Genomic DNA, 16,479 nt, shown 5'->3' with positions numbered 1-16,479 from the left:
GCACTAATGATATGATGGTGTAGCGCTATTCTAACCTTGCATTTCTTCATGGTTATAAACATACTGCGAAAATAAAAGAGCTTTGGGGAATGTGTTTATGCAGAAAAGCCCATCTCTGAGGAACTGTATGCATGCAGTACATCTCTGCCTTCACTGTTTCCTGCCTCCTCTTCTGTTTTGAAGGCAGGGAGTTGTTTTAGCACTGCAGTGTTGCCGTTAACTTTCCAGTGACTTGTTTTCAAGGCCTTTCACTGCCCGTGTTCGTATGTCTGGAGGACATCATACCTTGAAGTCCATACATCTTGTAAAGGAGCTGATCTTGGCTGGAATCATGCAGTGTGTAGGGATTTTCAAAGAGCTCGCATGCTTTGATTGTACTGGCTGGAAAGTGCAACTCTCCTGTAATGATTAACAGCAAAGGGTCAGGTTTAAGGGTGGGTCATTTGCTCTTGGTTCCTATGCTTGCCAACACATGATACACAGGATCTTGTGACTGTGTTAACTCCAAACATAAGTGTGTTTGTTTGCATTTACATCACATCTTGAAATGTATTGATGTGTAGAGTAGTCAAGTAACCTCTAAACAGTGAAGGATGGCAATAATTAGGTCACCATTCAGACATGTAACTGATATTAACCCTTATGAATGTGGTTGCTTCTGTGCGTGTTACTTTGATGCTGAAAATTATGGAAGATTTTTGGAGTAGGCGGGAGGGAAAGGTGGAGAATTGCTGGCTTCTGAGCGGTAGGGAAAAGCACATTGCCTCGTTTGTCTCCTACACAAGGTCAGTGTATTGGATCTTCTCATCTGACGTGACTGGCTCTGCTGCTGGCTTCTGCCCCATCCTGTGATGAGAATGAAGGAGGACAGACTGGGTGGGGAGAAAGGGAGGCTAAAAGCAGCCTGGAACAACAGGAGGAGCACCCAATTGTGTGAGATACATGTGGGAGTGTCTGAGGCTCTTGACTTAATATGCCATGAAAGGCTTGATCCATGCTCAGCATTCCCTTGTGGTGTTGGGAGCAGAGGATGGAGGTTCATGTGGCTTTGCTTCAGAGGTAAAAGAAGTTGTGGTGCATAACATTTCCAAGGAGGTGAGCTGCATTTGGTGTAGTCCCTTGCAGCCTGGGCTGGCGGAGCTGGCAAGCCCTGCAAAGTCTTCACAGCATGGCCTAGAGAGGATTTTCTTCCTCCCTCGCTTGGGACGCCAGGCACAGCCATGAGCTCCAGGGACAGTTGGCAGCTGAAAGGCAGATCACTGCAATGCAGGGGCTGGTTGCAAAGGCAAGTGAATGGAGGGACCATGGAGAGGAAGAGAAGGCACGCATCTCCTCCCGTGGACTTTTTCCCTATCTGAGGGAAGAAATAAGAGCCTGAAAAATCTTGGCCTCGACTCCACAGCATCCAGAGATTGACCGCTTGAGCCTGAGCTTTGGTGCAGTGAAAGCCCAAACCTGCAGACTAAACACAGTACCTCCTGTTTACATCTCGTGGGCTGGAGTGGAGCGTGTCCAAGGTGGGACAGGCCGGAGAGCCGCTGCCCAGGCTGAGCAATGAGCTGAGAGTCGCTGGGCTCCAGCAGAGGGTGAGCAGATGACAGGAGTTTGGCAGGTCCCAGCGCTATTCCTACCAGACAGGTGTCCGTATCACCACTGCAGCTGGTACTCGGCGGGAGCTGTTTTAGCAGTCTCAGCAGAAAAGGCAAGGAGTCATTAGACCACGGAGATTGTACACCCCGTTTCTATCAACAGTCTTTCCAGGTCACGTTCGAGGCATGTTAGCAGGGGAAGCCTGTCCTGCTGCTGCCCGTGCTCTGGGGATGATTAGATTATTTCGTTCTCCAGAGCTGTCAAATTGGCACCTTTCCCAAGTACTTGGATTTTTTTTTTATTTAAGTAACATTTAATTAGTTCTAAGAAGCTAAATTCTATTGAAGGTCTAAGCATGTCAGGCTGGTTTATTTCTGAACTTCTTCCACTGTGTCATGTATTGTTGAATAGGGAAATTGCTTTGACTCTGAAATGTACAAACATATTCAAGAAGTCCTCCTTGTTAACACTAGACTCCTGTTTATGTGCTAGTTACCGGCACAAAGTCTCTGATGTGTAACACTTGCATTAACATTACACATGATCAAAGGCTTCCGCAGTTCTTTCTTCCGCTCCCCCTTCCCCCAGTGCTGCGACAGCAGAGCCCCCACACTGTCTCCTGCGCACCTCTCCTTTCTGAGGGGTGGATGTTCCAGGGACACACAGAAAGGCTGTGCAGGAGGTGCCTGGCCTCGTGCTGGAAGGTTAAGGATGCTGATCATGCAGACAGACTCTGATACTAACTGCCCCACAGTGACATTCGTATTTGTGGTGGAGCGTCCAAGGTTCTCGGTCCAACATCTGAGCTGTGCCAAGCATGCAGTTCATCACAGATCAACCTTGCTTGTCTCTAAAACCTACCCAAAGCAAGGTGAGGCTGTGCGTGTGTTCTCCCTCCCTCCCTTACTTATGTTCCAGCAGATGATAGAGATGCTCTGTTGAAATGTGTTACTGATCAAGCCCATCCCAATAAAGTTCCCTGAGCCTTTAATACATATTAATATTATCCTGGGGTAGTTTGTGTCAAAGCCTGTCAGCATGCATCATCCTTTGGGAATTATCATCATTAAGTCTCCAGTGATGGAAGTCAGGACATGCTTCTGCAAAGCTCCTTTGCTTTTATGTGGAGCTCTCTGCCCGTCTAGCACAAAGCAGACTGCTCTCTCCTCCTACCTTGCTCACCTGGGCTGCTTACTCTCCCCAGAGGGGAGAAGGAGGTTTGTTTAACACTACCTTTAGATAATTTCTGCTCCTGCTGCTTTAGGCAGTCATTGTTCTAGGGAAGGAGATGACACTCAAGTCTTTGATCATGTGCAACGTGCATGTTACGCATCGCATATTGCTGCAGACTCTGACTTGCGAGCCAATACAGTGCAGTAAAAACAAACCCATAGTTAAAGAGTCCTTGTTAACTGCAAAATCTAGCATACAAAATTTAAGAAATATCTCTGCACTTCAGCCTTGCCCCTGTTAAGTACATGTATTTGATACTATATCTAATTGAAGGATCTTACATATTTTTTACGAAGCATGCCTGCCTCTTTCAGTTAACAAAGATGCATGTTTGGAGCATGAATCAGGAGAGTGGAGTAAAGTAGACTCTTGCCTATAGGATTTCCACTTCGTTCGTTTGTCAAAATTAGAAGGTGTGTAGTGAATGAGGCAAGTAATTGCAAAAATATCACAGTACTCTTATGGTGAAGCCTGTTAAATGCTGCCCTGGAGAACTGGATCCTGTTCCTGCCTCTACTGCTCTGTCCTTTCTCAATCCTATTCCAGAATCTTAAGCTCAAATGTCCTTGTGTGGCAGCTGAGTTTGTGTGCCTTGTTTTTCTGGGTGTCCAGCTTGAGACCTGAGGTCTGATCTGTGTTCCCAGTGGCTGGAGGAGGCCGGGAGGAATTCCTCTGCAGATACCCTTGTGCCCTGCGGGACTGAGCAGGCTGGAGAGCAGGGACCTGCAAGAAGTAGATGTTCAGATGAAGTTTTCTCTTCGCTCATTTTCCCATGTCTGTTCAGGAAAACCTTCTTCCAGTCATCCTGTGAAGATTAATTCCATGCTTTTCAAGCATTCCAGCTCCACAGATGAACACCAGAAACAATTTCAGGAAGAGATTAAAATTGCAGGTCAGCAGAGAAAGGATCTCTCTGGGGTAGGGGGTCAGCCTGGGAGTCAAAGACCCATGTTCAGCTCCCTGCTCTTGCAGATTTTCTGTATGAGTTTTAAGTCTTTTAGCTTTTTTTAGCCTCCCTCCCCTATCTGCTGCATAGAGAGGAGCGCTTCCCTGCCTCCCAGAAATGCGAGGCTGAGCACATCAGAGGCTGTGAGAATGGTAAGGACAGTAAGATTAGGTACGTCCAGTGTAATCCATGCTGGCAGTAGTTGGATGGAGTGTACTAAATAAAGGGGAAGAGAGTAGGAGGGAATGGGGAAGCAAGTTGAATGATAATGAAAAGAAATGATGACTAATACTGCATTCAGTGAGCAGAACCATCCTGAGGACTGAGCAGGGCAGAGGTCTTGTGGGAGAAAAGCTGCATGCGATCCTGTGATTACAGATTTGTTTTGTGAGGCAGACATATGCTGGGGCCAAATTAGCGTGGTGCATACAATCTCTGTGCAGCCATTTCCAAAGTTTTATACACCCAATATCTCTGGTCTCTGAGTGTAGAGGGGTTTTTTCCAGGTAATTTACTTGGTTTCAGGACGAATCCTGTTAGGCAGATGGAGGCTATGGTTCATTTGCAGTTGGCACCCTCTGATTCTCGGCACAAGGTCTGCCCCTCCACGTGAGCCGAGGAGCTCACAGCGGCCGTGGAGTGTTATCCTCTGGCACTAGCTGCTTCTGGAGGATGCTCTTCCCTCGCCTCCCACACCAGTAGGTTTGCAACGTCCAGTGGACAGTGTGTGAATGCTGAGGCTGTGGAAACGGGGTTCTCCTCCAGTCTCCCTGCCCTTTGTGTCACCTCCGGCTTTGGCCTCTGGTTTGCCCTCCATCCTGTTTTTCTATGTCTCCGTCTTCCCCTGTCTCTGCTTTCCTCTCCTCCCCTTCATTCAAGTTGGCAAATTCCTTCTCCTCCTCCTCCACATAGCCTGGCTTCCAGCAGAAACGCTGAGAGTGCTGGAGAGTTTCCCTGCCTTTAGTCCTGGTGTGCCTGGTGCCATAGCAATCCCTCGCTGCTCAGAGGAATGATCTGAGGGAAAGCTACTCCTTAGCTACCTTTGCCCTGTGTTTGGGGCAGAGCTGCCCCGGGCTGGGACATGCTCAATGAAAAGGGCTCTTCAGTACATTTTTCTGCCTCTCTCTCAGAGGCTATGGACAGTGACTTTCAGAGGCTTCTGACTCGGCAAAGTATTTGAATGATCAGGAGACTTTGCCTTGACCTCCAGAGCGTTTTTTGCTAATCTTCATCTCCCTCCTCATAAGGGGTAGTTCTCGTGCTTTGCAACAAAATGATAATAGGCATGTGTTAGTACTGTCAAAAAAATACTTTTTCCAAAATACCTCTCTGAGATAGCTTGGCTCTTTCCCCTAAAAACCTTTAAAAAAAATCAAAAACAAGGCATCCAGCATGGAAAAATAAGTTGAGGGTTAGGACAGCAAGGTCAGACTTCTCATAGAAAATGTTAAGTGTGCCTGTAGGCAGGATAGGTACATGGAGGCTGTGGGAAGCATCCAGCATTCAGGAGCTATCAACATGCACTATCTATGCCGGCAGTCGTGGAGGGGGGGAGGATTACTGTGAGCGAGGTCATGGGGGATGATCCATTCTTTTGGTTTGGCAACCTAAGTGAAAAATCTGGGAAAGAAGATCAGACTGAGCCCAATCTTTAAATATTTTCAGTTTTTCTTGCTGAAACAAAAGCCTTACAGAGACCAAAAGCTGAAAAAAAATCCTTTTGTGTTGAATGAAACCAGAAATAGAAGGATTTTCTTCAATAAAAACAGCAAAAAAGGGGGGGAAAAAAGCTAGTTTTGCAGAATGGAGCGGGAGTTGTTAGAAGTTTTGCCTTCTCTAATCAATATTTGAGGGATAAAACACTCGCCGAGGATATGAGGAACTCATGTTTTATTCCTTTCCTTTTATTTGAACGTCTATTTCTACTAATTTTATGGGCACCACAACTGTAGGGTATTTTGGTTCTTCCTCAGCTCATCCAATTGGAGTTGTTCCACATCATATAAAACACTGAATTAGTCACAGAGACAGAGAGCACAAGAGAATGACTCTGTTCCGGTAGGGTTAGGACATTCCCCTGGAATTGAGCACATCTGGTTCTTCTCTCTGCTATACCACATGTTAAATCATTTATGCACATTGGCATAATGGCAGCAGCAGAGGTTCAAAGCAACATTTGAAAGAGCCACTCTGAAGCTGGAGATGCTTGCTTATAAGTGGCAGCTATGGGCCAAGTCCTCTCTTGAAGAGACAGGGATTGGGTTTTGGTCTCCCCAAACTTGAGTAGATGTGTTATGCCTAATATGGTGAGTTGAAGGACAACACCCACAAACTGGTTTAAGTCGTGTGCAACTGCAATCTGCTCTTCTCCAAAGCAGTTTTATGCATCTAGCTCAAGAAAAACTTTTTCAGAATCTTTTGGGTGGCTTCCCCCAAATTCTTGAGCAGGTCTAGGAAATCTGAGCTAACACTTTTCTAGTAAGTTTATCGTCTTCCCCAAAGCCTCACTGCATCATCCCTTTGTGTTCTTCTTCCTCACTGCTGAATGAGACTCTGGGAGAAACACTAGGGTAGAAATGTCCCGTTAGGGCACCACGATCCTCCCCATGTCAGTTCTCCTGCAGCATGTTCGGTAGTACTAGTACTAGTCCAGGCTAGTTTTGGATGAGTCAAGTTCTTACATCCCTAAGCCGGCTGACTATCCTGCCACCTAATGCCTCACCTTTGCTACTCAAACTACATTTTGGCTACTTTCTATAGCTTTTTTTCCACCCACTTGGAGCATTCTCTGAAATGCCTGTTCTTCCTTTGCTTTTTCACCCTGAAAGAGCTGGTATTGCCTGTTGTCTTGGCTCCCTTGACAGCCCTCTCCCCAGCTGAGCCAAACTTAATGTGTTCACTCAGAGAAGCCCTGTCTGCAGGATGGATTTCACTGGGCTGGGATCTCACTCCTCTGAGGAGCCCAGGATCAGCCTTGTAGTTGGGAATGTCATGGAGAGATCCTACAAGGTCAAAATCTTTCAGCATCATCGTATACTTCCTCTTCTGGGAGTGTAACATTGCGTTGTGAAGCAATAGGGTCCCCAAGGCATCCATGAGTGGATGTTTTTCTTTTACAAGGAGCGTTGGGAATCTCCTGGAAGAACAACAGTGGAATTTCCCATCAGAGGTGTTTGTGGCAATGCTGGTACCTTTGAGGCTGTGATGAGAGCTGTGGTGAATCTGAGCAGCAAGGTGGCCCCTTCAGACAGTGTCAGGACTGGGCATGACATAAATGACGCAGTGACAAGGCCTCTGCCCTGAGCCATTTGCAGTCAACGCTGGGCAGTGCAATGGCAGCCAAGCCAAGGGGAGAGCAGAGAGATGGGCTGGGGGATGCTTGTGGCACAAAGCATGATTCATCAGAGGGTTTTACTGGTAATGTTTCATTTCAGTGGGAAATGCTGACATGCTTGAACTTCACTTTTTGCTGTGCTGTCAACAGGAATTAAGCTTAAACATTTTCAGGGCAAAGGGCTCCTAAAAGCTGCTGGATATTTGCAGATGTAACAGATGACATGTGGCTCAGGGTACAGCTGCTCCACCCATTCCAGGCATAGCACCTGGATGGATGAACAGTTTCTTAGAAGGGTTGATATGGTTTACATAGAGGTTTATTGCAATGTGTCCCCACCTTCTCTGGCGGAGCCGTACAAGCCAGCTCTGTACTAAGTCCAGAACTAATAAAACATTGTTGCCTTTCTTTGACAAACCTGCTAGAAAAGCAAGTGGCAGTGTTTAATGCAAACAAAGCACTAGGACAATGTGTGGGACTGTTTGGTTTGTTTTGAGGTAGGCAAGAAAATTGAGTGTTATCAGTAAAAGCACCCTGGGCCAATGGCTTGTGTCTTGCCCTGGACAAAGCATGTTTTCTGGAGCGGGACAGAGCTGGAGCTCGATTCCTAGCTCAGCTTCTGAAGGTCTTCCTTGATCAAAGACTTGCCAGCTGTGCCAGGTTTTTACATCGGTGTGACCTCTGGCCCCAGCCAGCCTTTCCTGAGCTGAGAATTTCAAGCCCTTATAGTAGTGTCAAACCCTATAGTGAGAGATGGGTTGTTAACCATGGGGTGGTACCTATAAGCTGATTATAAAGTCTTTAATGTTTTACTAAGCACTAGTTGCTTTCAAAGTCAGCCGAACTCGTCTGGAGCCCCATGACCTTGTGTACATTTTTAGACCTTGCCTGTTTTCATATGCTTGCAGCCATGTACCTGTAACGAGTCACGATACAGGTTTCTCAACTATCTGTGGGTATGAAAGCCTCAACACAAGCTCCTTCAGTTGACCCATAGGTAGGCCCTGTAGGTAAGAAGTAGGTTTCAGCAAGCTCAGGTGAGACTTGCCACGAGAGGGAGACAACATGCACGCAGCCCATGTGTCCCCTGAGCACATCCACCTGCATAAGACAGCCTAGCCTGGTATTTTGTGACATGTCTGGACACATGCAGCTGTTAGTGAAGCAGTGAGAACCCAAACTCTGGACCTCCGTTGTGCAGTAGGTACCTGTGATAGAAAATAGGAACTTGCCTTTTGGCTAGTCATCATCTTCGAAGCATCTGCAGTGTGGCTATCAGCCACAAACAACACTGAAAATGGAATCCAGATCTGTTAGCAATGCGACAGCACATGTCCGGGTCTCTCTGGGTCAGGTCGAGGAGGTCCTGGTGTGAGCAGGACCGTCCAGCACCACAGGAGATGTTTGAGATACCTGCAGCTGGCTGGCAAGGCCGTTCTCTGTTCATACTGCAAACAGCCATGACAAAGGCTGAGCTACACCCTGGAACCAGCTTCGGCAGGCTGGGCTTTCGGGACTGTTTGCACAGAGCTGTGAAAATACAGCGTCGTGAGTGCCCAGCCACTGTGGCACCCAGGATGCCCCCCGCCACTCGGGAGAGCTCCTTTGCTTCCTCAACACCAGCCCAGAGATTTCATGGGAGAAAAGGCCCTTTCAGGGCGCATGGGACAGCTTCATTTGCCCTCCAGATTGCGTCGGCTTTTCCCATGGCTGCAGCACAACAGTGAGGCTCTGTTTTCCTTTGGGAAGAGGATAAGCTGGTTCAGTATTGTGGCCTCTGTGCAGTGTCCTGTTGATAAGATCAGTTAACAGCATTGGAGGAAAATTCTAGATTCAAGTCTGAAATATAAAGTGAAGGGGGGCTATTTGTCTAATTTGAGCTTCTAAGGTTTAAGTCCCAGAGGAGATTAAATTAGGTGCCTAGACCAATGGCAGTCTGTCATGTTTATTTGCTGGGAATGTCACCTTTAATATCATGCACATATAAAATTTGTGTGTTAATGTAATGGGGTATCATACTGTGCAGGAGCAGGCATGCTACAAGAGCTGGAAACCCGAAATACTGTGAGTGAGGGAAGCTGAGATGGGATTGGATTTATTCCCATCCTTCTCTGTAGGAGCAAAGACGCACTCACCAGCATGAAGATGGGTTTGCTGATTGCAGGTGGGGATGGCAGCCCGATCTACAAGCACAGGCCTTGATGCTCTTGGGCCGTTTTGATTGGGCTACTTCTAAGAGGAGAAATCTTGTCTAGACACAAATCCAGGGTGACAACACTTCTTGCTTCAAAGCCCTCTTCAGCAGCTGGTGTGCTGCGGATGCGTACCTTCTCCCTGCGTCCTCCAGAGAGCTCAGGAGTGCTGGTTTTCTGTGCTGAGGAACATAGCTGCTTGTATGTGTGCTTACACCCACGTTTCAGAGACTTCCTTCCACAGAAAGGACAGCAGGTCTCCCCTATAGTGTGGGGTAGTAGTTTGGGGTTGGTTTTTGTCTGACTTGAGCTGCTAAGGACAGGCTGAGTGACAGACAGTGTGAATGTCACTGCAGCAGTTTGTCATTGCAGCCTGTGACGCCTGTCCTCCACCAAAGCTGTCTGTCTGTGCGGGGCTTGCAGAGCAGCGCTGTGATCTTGCCTCAGCACACTGCACAGAGCAGCCTGCCATTGCTTGGATCTGACAACCGCAGTCCACGAGGCAGCTGAGTTGCGGACTCCTGTCCTATTCTACTTGTCAGACCTTTCAGGGAGCCAGTTCAGCTCACTAAGTCAGTGGAATTTGGGGTATTTTTCAGCTGGATTGCCCAGACTCACTGAGAGGGGACAGTGAGCTGCAGATGGGCTCAGCCATCTGAGGAGGTTGCACCCCAGGTCAGTCCTAGGCACAATGCTCCATTTAGGCTCGTCCCTCCTCTGGGAGTCTGTGGCTTAGCCAAGACCTGACCTGTCCCCACACTTCACCCTCACCACCCCTTGCTGTTTACCCCTGCACACCCTGTCTTGTTTTCCTCCAGCCTCAGAGCAGCTGGCTGCCTCGCACACGTGGTTCCCATTCCTCTCCTGCCTCTGGCACCTTGGAAGCTCCCAGGGGTCTTCCTGCTGCGCTTGTCTTCTCGTCCCCCTGCCAAAGCTGCGGCCTCTTATTCCTGCTCTCTCACCCATCCCAACCTCTGGCATTTTTGCTCATCCGTGGATGGCTGAATATTCATTTCCTCCTTGCCTGATTGCTGTGAATACCAATTCCTCCTCCTTTTTCCGGCTGCTCTGAAGATTCTGATGTCTGCCAAATTGTTTTCATTCCCTCACCCCATTGCAGGCTGCACCTCCGCAGAAACCGATCTGCTCCGTGCAGAGCCCCAGCTCCCCACCCTGCTCTTCCTCCTGAGCTGAGCGATCAGGTTGCCCTCCTGCCTCCGACATGGACAGGCGGCTTCCTCCTCCTGCAAACAGCCAACAAGCGACTGTCTCCAGTTCAACAGGCAGAATAGTTACAGGCTCCTGCAAGGAGACTGCAGCAGTTTGCGGTGGTACTGTGTGTTTCAGTGCAATGTTTCTCAGCTTGCCAGTCTGCGGATTGGTGCCAGGCTGCAGAGTCATGTCCAAAGCAGCAAGCTGCTGGCTCCCAGCTGAAGCAGGGTTTTTTCAGGCTTGAGGTATGATCAGAAAGGCCTGACGGAGGTGCCTTCATCCATGCTGAGCAGCTCAGTCATAAACCCTGGCCTGGAGCCTGCTGCAGGTTGAAGCTAAGCAAAGAGGGGAATGTGGTGGAGAGGGGAGGCTGCAGTTCCCTCATTGCCTGGGAAATCTGTGTGCAATGGCAGCAGGGTAGCAAGGCTGAAGTTTAGAGAACTGCAGACACCTGGTAGCTCTCAGATCTGGATTCAGTGGGTATGGATCTCTTCTCTTTCCAACCAAAGGAAGAAAGGAAGATTGGAACCTTCCTTTTCTCTTTCTGTCCAATAGCCCTGCTTGTGTGTTACCAAAATGGAGCCCAGAGGCTTCCACTTCCCAGACAGCCCATGGCATCCTGGCAGTCGCTTGCTCCCTACTGATATTACTGGCACCATGGAGCTGGTGGGCATTGGAGGTGGCTTCCTGCACCAAGGTGGGACAGCCTAGCTGCCCCTCTGCCACGAGTGACAGAGGGGACAGCGGAGAGCAGCAGGGCTGGGCACGTGGCTCCATCAGTGTTTGGTGCTGAAGGGGTCCCTTCTCTGGGAGGAAGCACAGAGCTCATGGCTGAGGAGAACAAGGACAGGGAAAGGTGAGAAAGTGGGCATGGGGATGGTGCTTACTTCAGGATGGAAAGCAGTGCCAGAGGCAGAGGAAAGGGTGGAGCAAAGGAAGGAAAGGAGGAGCAGGGATAAGAAACAAACCTGTGGGCTGAAATGGGAATAATCCGCTGGATACTGCTGCAACATAACTCCCAGGAATGCTGCTCCAAGGCCCCCTCACTGTGTGAGGATGTTTGCCTGGTCCTGCACTGCAGTCTCTGCTCCTGTGCCAAGCCAGCTGGCCTGCCTGGAGCTCTGGCCTTTACGGCTGTTGTGAAGAGAGGCAGGACGTGTTTGCTTTTGGCCATCACGTGCTTTTTTAAAGAGGGTGGGAGCTCCTACCCTTGAATTCCCAGGGCTGGTGTCCCTCCACGGTGTCTCTGGTTTGTGTGACTTGAGGGGCTCCACGAAGCCAAGGTCATGGCCCCCAGCTGGGAATTTTGACCCATTGGCAGCTGCTTTCCTGGGCTGCTTCATGCTTGCCAGCCTGGCCTTGAGATGAGCCAAAAGCTTTCCCAGCAGAGGCATGGGCACGTGTGATACAACGTGGAGGTGCCCAGCGCACGCACCTCTGGGAACACCTCCTGTGCCCAGCATCTGGTTCATCTGAGCGATGTGCTGCACTCGGGTCAGAGCCCTCCCCATGCCCAGAGCATCAGCTCTGTACGGGTCTCAGGCTCTCCCTGCGCTGCTCTTTCCTGATTAAACTGTGAGCTTAACTTCAATGGATCAGATGAAAGTCGCTGTCTCCCACTGTCTCTCCAACATTTGTTATCTTGACCCCTTTTCCTCCTTCTCAACTCTCTCTGTCTAAAGCCGAGCCTCTAATTTTAGACTAAGGAAGATAATTGAGGGTCAAAAAAGATTGCTCTGTAATTTTAACTTTTTTTTTTCAGTGGTTGGGGTGGGAGGCAAAGTTAGGAGCTTCTTGCCCTCAAACCTTTGTATTGCGGGAAAGAAGGACATGGGGAAGGAGGGAGCTGGTACAGTCTGCTCTCTGCAGAAGTTGTTCTATTTCTCGACAGTTAGCTAAAACTGAGAGTGTAAAGGCGTAAACTGCTGTATTTCCTTTGCAGATCCTATTGACTGAAGAGTTCGTAGAGAGAATGCTGGAAGATTTAGAAGATCTGAATTCTCCAGAGGAAGTAAGGCTGCGTCATTCCTGTATCTCCCATGCACTGTCCCAGAGAGCTCAGCCCCTCCTGCAGCTTGCCTTTGATCCTCCCCTCAGCTTGCAGGCTGCAGCCCTGCCCCATGGGCTTGAGGCCTCGCTAAACCTTCACATCTGGTGTGAAATAAGACACTGAGAGAAGGGATTGCAAGAACTACGGGGCAGGAATGGGTATTAAGGGAGACTCTGCATTTCCTTTCTGCCAGCATCTTTCCCAATGTGGTATCTGAGCACCCCAAATCAAAGCGGCGCAGCCCCTGGGCCAGGGTTTCCTCCATAGTGTCCTCGGCAGCAGCAACCCCAGGCATATCACCTTCCCCGCTTTCACAGAGGCTGGAAGTGGTGGCAGCACATTTACTGCTGAACAGTCTGTTGTAGCAGCCTCCTTTCTTGGGCTCGGGGAGCAGACGGGGACTTCTTCATATCTGCTACTTGGCCTTCACCTGCTGCCCCTGCACAGCGCGCAGAGGACCATCACCAGCCTGGAAGCGTTACAGCAGCAGCCAAGGGAGCTTTATAAAGCTTTGCTGTGCAGTGCTAAACTTCCCCAGCCATGTGATCTCTTCCTGGGGAACATTTAACACCCTGTCTCCCATGCATGCCATATAAATATTCTGCTTGACTTCAAAGAGCAGTGGCAGAAATGACATGTAATATTTTTAATCCCATTTTTTACAGCTCCCTGCAGACTCTAAAGAAACTTTCCTTGACTTGTAGAGCAGCCCTCCCATCCCTCACCCTGCTCCCCTCCCCCCAGGAAAATCTCAGGGCTCTAATTGTTTAATCCAGAGTTGATTTAATGCCAGGGTGTTCTTCACTGTGTGAGTGAGGGGAGCACGCTGCTGGCTGTGCAGTGACTTTCAGGCCAGCTTTTATCCAGTTAAACCTAATCCAAAGCTCATTTTTGCTGGTGACATGGAAGCCCAGGAGCGTTCTGGTTTGAAGGCCCTTTAGTTAAGGCTTTGAACTGCTCATGTTCTTCTGCTCTCTGCTGAGAGGCAGAAGCAATGGGCACGGCAGCTCCTGGCACAGCGACTGGGTGCTTGGTTCTGAGTTACTGTGACTTTGCTAAATTAAAAAGCGAAAAACAAACAAATGCAAAGGATGACTTCTCCGAGAGGATTGCTTTGGAACCACTCCTGTTTATAAAAAGGAAAATACTTGAGATGAAATGTGATCTTTCAGCATCCAGATTCCTCCAAGGATTTGTAATTTGCAAGATCTCTGTTTGGGCCAACTGAAGGCGTTCCTCAGCAGCCCTGGCTGTTGCCGATGATATTCATGTGGTAGAATGAAGTGCTGCAAGGAGAGTCTTTCCTTTGCTGCATAAAGAACCACAGATAGACACAGAGCTTCAGTTAAAAAAAAACAACCATGAGTGGGACTTGGGCTGTTCATGTTTCCTAGAGGAGAAAGAGTGGGAGTTTATGGTAGCCACTATCCTGAATGATCCTCCTGCCATGCCCCTAGATCATGGGTCAGACCCTAAACTGCCAGCCCAGCATACCGAGGTGCATGGGTACCAACTACAGGTTACACAGCTCTTACACAGCTGCACATGGAACAAGGCCAGGAGCAAATTCATGTTTGAGCTGCCCTTGCTGTGGAGCAGGCAGCTGGAGGAGATCTACTGCAGGAAACTGCCACTGAGCGAGTGTTAATGTCCTTCAGAAATGCACTTAAAAGACAAGTAATTGGATAAAGATGGATGATTCGCAGGTCACTGTCCCCTTGCACCAACTCTGCAATTCGCATAGCCCCTGGGAAGCTCACAGTGCTGCTGGCCTTGGTCTGAGGACTCTCCTAGGAGAGGGCCACTGTACCTGTAACTGTTCTGAATTTGCTGCCCCCAGGTCAGTTTATCACTGGTGGTGTGGGATCCTGGATAGATTCCTCCCTGGGTGTCCCGTCAGGGTGTCAGGGACTATCACAGTGTCAGGCAGTGCTACACCACGGATGCAACAGAGTTTTTAGAACAAAATGATCCTGCAAACACTTCCAGAGCTGTTCCTCACATGTTTTGGGTCCTCAGGCTGGGCACTGAGATTGCAGGAAACGCTCGTGCAGAGCTGGTTGCCATCCCACTGTGGATGGGGCAGATTTGTAGCCCAAGAGACTCCACCTCCCACACCTCCCACAGGACTTTGTTTGAGAGATCCTCCTTGGAGCTGTGTCCCCACATGGTTGTGTTTGCAATCAGAGATGTTGGGGTGACTTCCCAGGAGAAGGCAGGGTGCCCTGGAGCAACGTCAGGGCAGGACCAGTGCACTCCCCTTGTTTGGGAAACATTGGCCAAAAACAGTGCTGTGCAAACCAGAATGGGGCAAAAAATCTCTGTTCCCTGTGCTTCAATCAATGTTTGCAAAACAGCCTGAGCAGCCGAGTGCCTGTGTGAATATGAGGCGTTGTGCAGGTGCTCTGCGAAGCCTTTGTACCAGAGGTGGGTAGGGCTGGAGCAGAACTGCTGCTGAGGCCTGCTGGCTGTCCCCAGCCCTCCCCGAGGTGACAGCCATTTGCAAGCCTGGCACCTGCAAAGCCGTGGTAGCTCACTGACGTCCTGCACGAGCAGGAGTTTGAAAGCTGCCTTAAGTCTCCCTTTAAAGCAAATAGGGGGCTCTGGGGGCCGGGGTAGGTGAAAGGAAAGGGTAGGTCAGGTAGGAGGGGAGATACTTGTGCTGTGGATTTTCAGAGGTCGGGGAGGGGAAATGGTGCTGGGGATAGAAACCCTCCAGAATCCATCTGATGAAATAAACAGCGCCTGGGCTGAAATCTCAGAACTTTACTTTGGCAGCTGAGGCACAGGCCACATTATCTAATGTCCACTGCTGTCCAAAACATACTGATGGGGAAATGTTTTCTTAGTGGCCTCTTGTTTTAAAACATAATAATAACACAGGGCTGCCTGCCTTTGTGATGATTTTGTTTTTTCGGTGGGTTAGGTTGCAGTGGTATACATTAACTGCTTCTCTTTATTGTCTTACAGTTTAAACTTCCAAAGGAGTACAGCTGGCCTGAAAAGAAACTGAAAGTTTCCATCTTGCCAGATGCTGTGTTCGACAACCCGCTGCATTAGAGCTGAATTACACCCTTCTAACAACTGGGAGAGCCAAGTTACTGTCCATTACCCAGTGACTCACAGGATAATTAATGCAGTAAAAACTCTGCCTGCAAATAAGAGTTTGCTGCACAACCACTGCAAACAGAAGAGGAGCTACTCAGCACCAGCCCAGGCCGAACTGAGCCCTTTCCTTTATCCTTCCCAAGGCTGAGCTCTCTGGGAACAGCCTGCGTATGTGTGAGTGCGAGTGAGAAATATTTAACTATGAAAATTAGTAGTAAGAATCCTTTCTCTCTCCTAGCTACAGACCTCCCCTCTGCCTTAGCCCAGGGTGTAGACGCTCTGCGCGCCTCTATTTACACATGCATTTCTGCCAGGTGCGAGCCTATAATCCATGGATTAAATGTTCTTTACGTGACTCTGGAGTCCTTTTGTTAGCCAGACTTTTACTGACTGCAGAACTGTTCTTCCATGTGCTATTTTTTTTTTGCTTTTCAGAAACGGAATGGTATTTCCCCTGTTTAAAGGAGGCCAAAAGCTCACATGCTTGAAGCTGAACAGATTTAAAGATGAACTTTCTAGTTCAGTCAAGAAAAACAAACCCAGATCCTCCCTGCCCTCAAATTAGGCATGTTTTAAGTGTTGGTCTTGGTGCTATTAGCTATGGTATCGCTGCAAACAGAGGCAACTTTATTCTCGCGCATCCTGTCCTTGTGCCTGAACCCCAGGGAAGGTCGCAACCTCTGGTTTTGCACAGGCAGGAGGAAGAAAGCTACCAGGGCGGGGGAGATCTCCTGTTTACAGTGTGTTTATCTTTAAAGAGATACTGTCAAGTATTTTTTCCTTGCTATTGTACAGAATTTGAGAAGCTAGAATG

General features: G+C 48.8%; 1 protein-coding gene across 1 annotated transcript in view; it reads left to right on the top strand.

The window, feature by feature from the left end:
- Positions 1-16,020, top strand: part of SUFU (suppressor of fused homolog (Drosophila)) — an 84,320-nt gene extending 68,300 nt beyond the window's left edge. The window contains exons 10-11 of the mRNA XM_010179537.1: positions 12,450-12,518; positions 15,528-16,020. Coding sequence (XP_010177839.1) covers positions 12,450-12,518; positions 15,528-15,617 — 159 coding nt within the window. The 3' untranslated portion in view covers positions 15,618-16,020. The remainder of the gene's footprint in view (positions 1-12,449; positions 12,519-15,527) is intronic.
- The last annotated feature ends 459 nt before the right edge of the window (positions 16,021-16,479 follow it).

The sequence above is a fragment of the Mesitornis unicolor genome, unplaced genomic scaffold, assembly GCF_000695765.1.
Source record: "Mesitornis unicolor isolate BGI_N332 unplaced genomic scaffold, ASM69576v1 scaffold15242, whole genome shotgun sequence".
Taxonomy (NCBI): Eukaryota; Metazoa; Chordata; class Aves; order Mesitornithiformes; family Mesitornithidae; genus Mesitornis; species Mesitornis unicolor.
The sequence above is the reverse complement of the archived record's forward strand: the minus strand, read 5'-3'. Positions and strand labels throughout refer to the sequence as shown.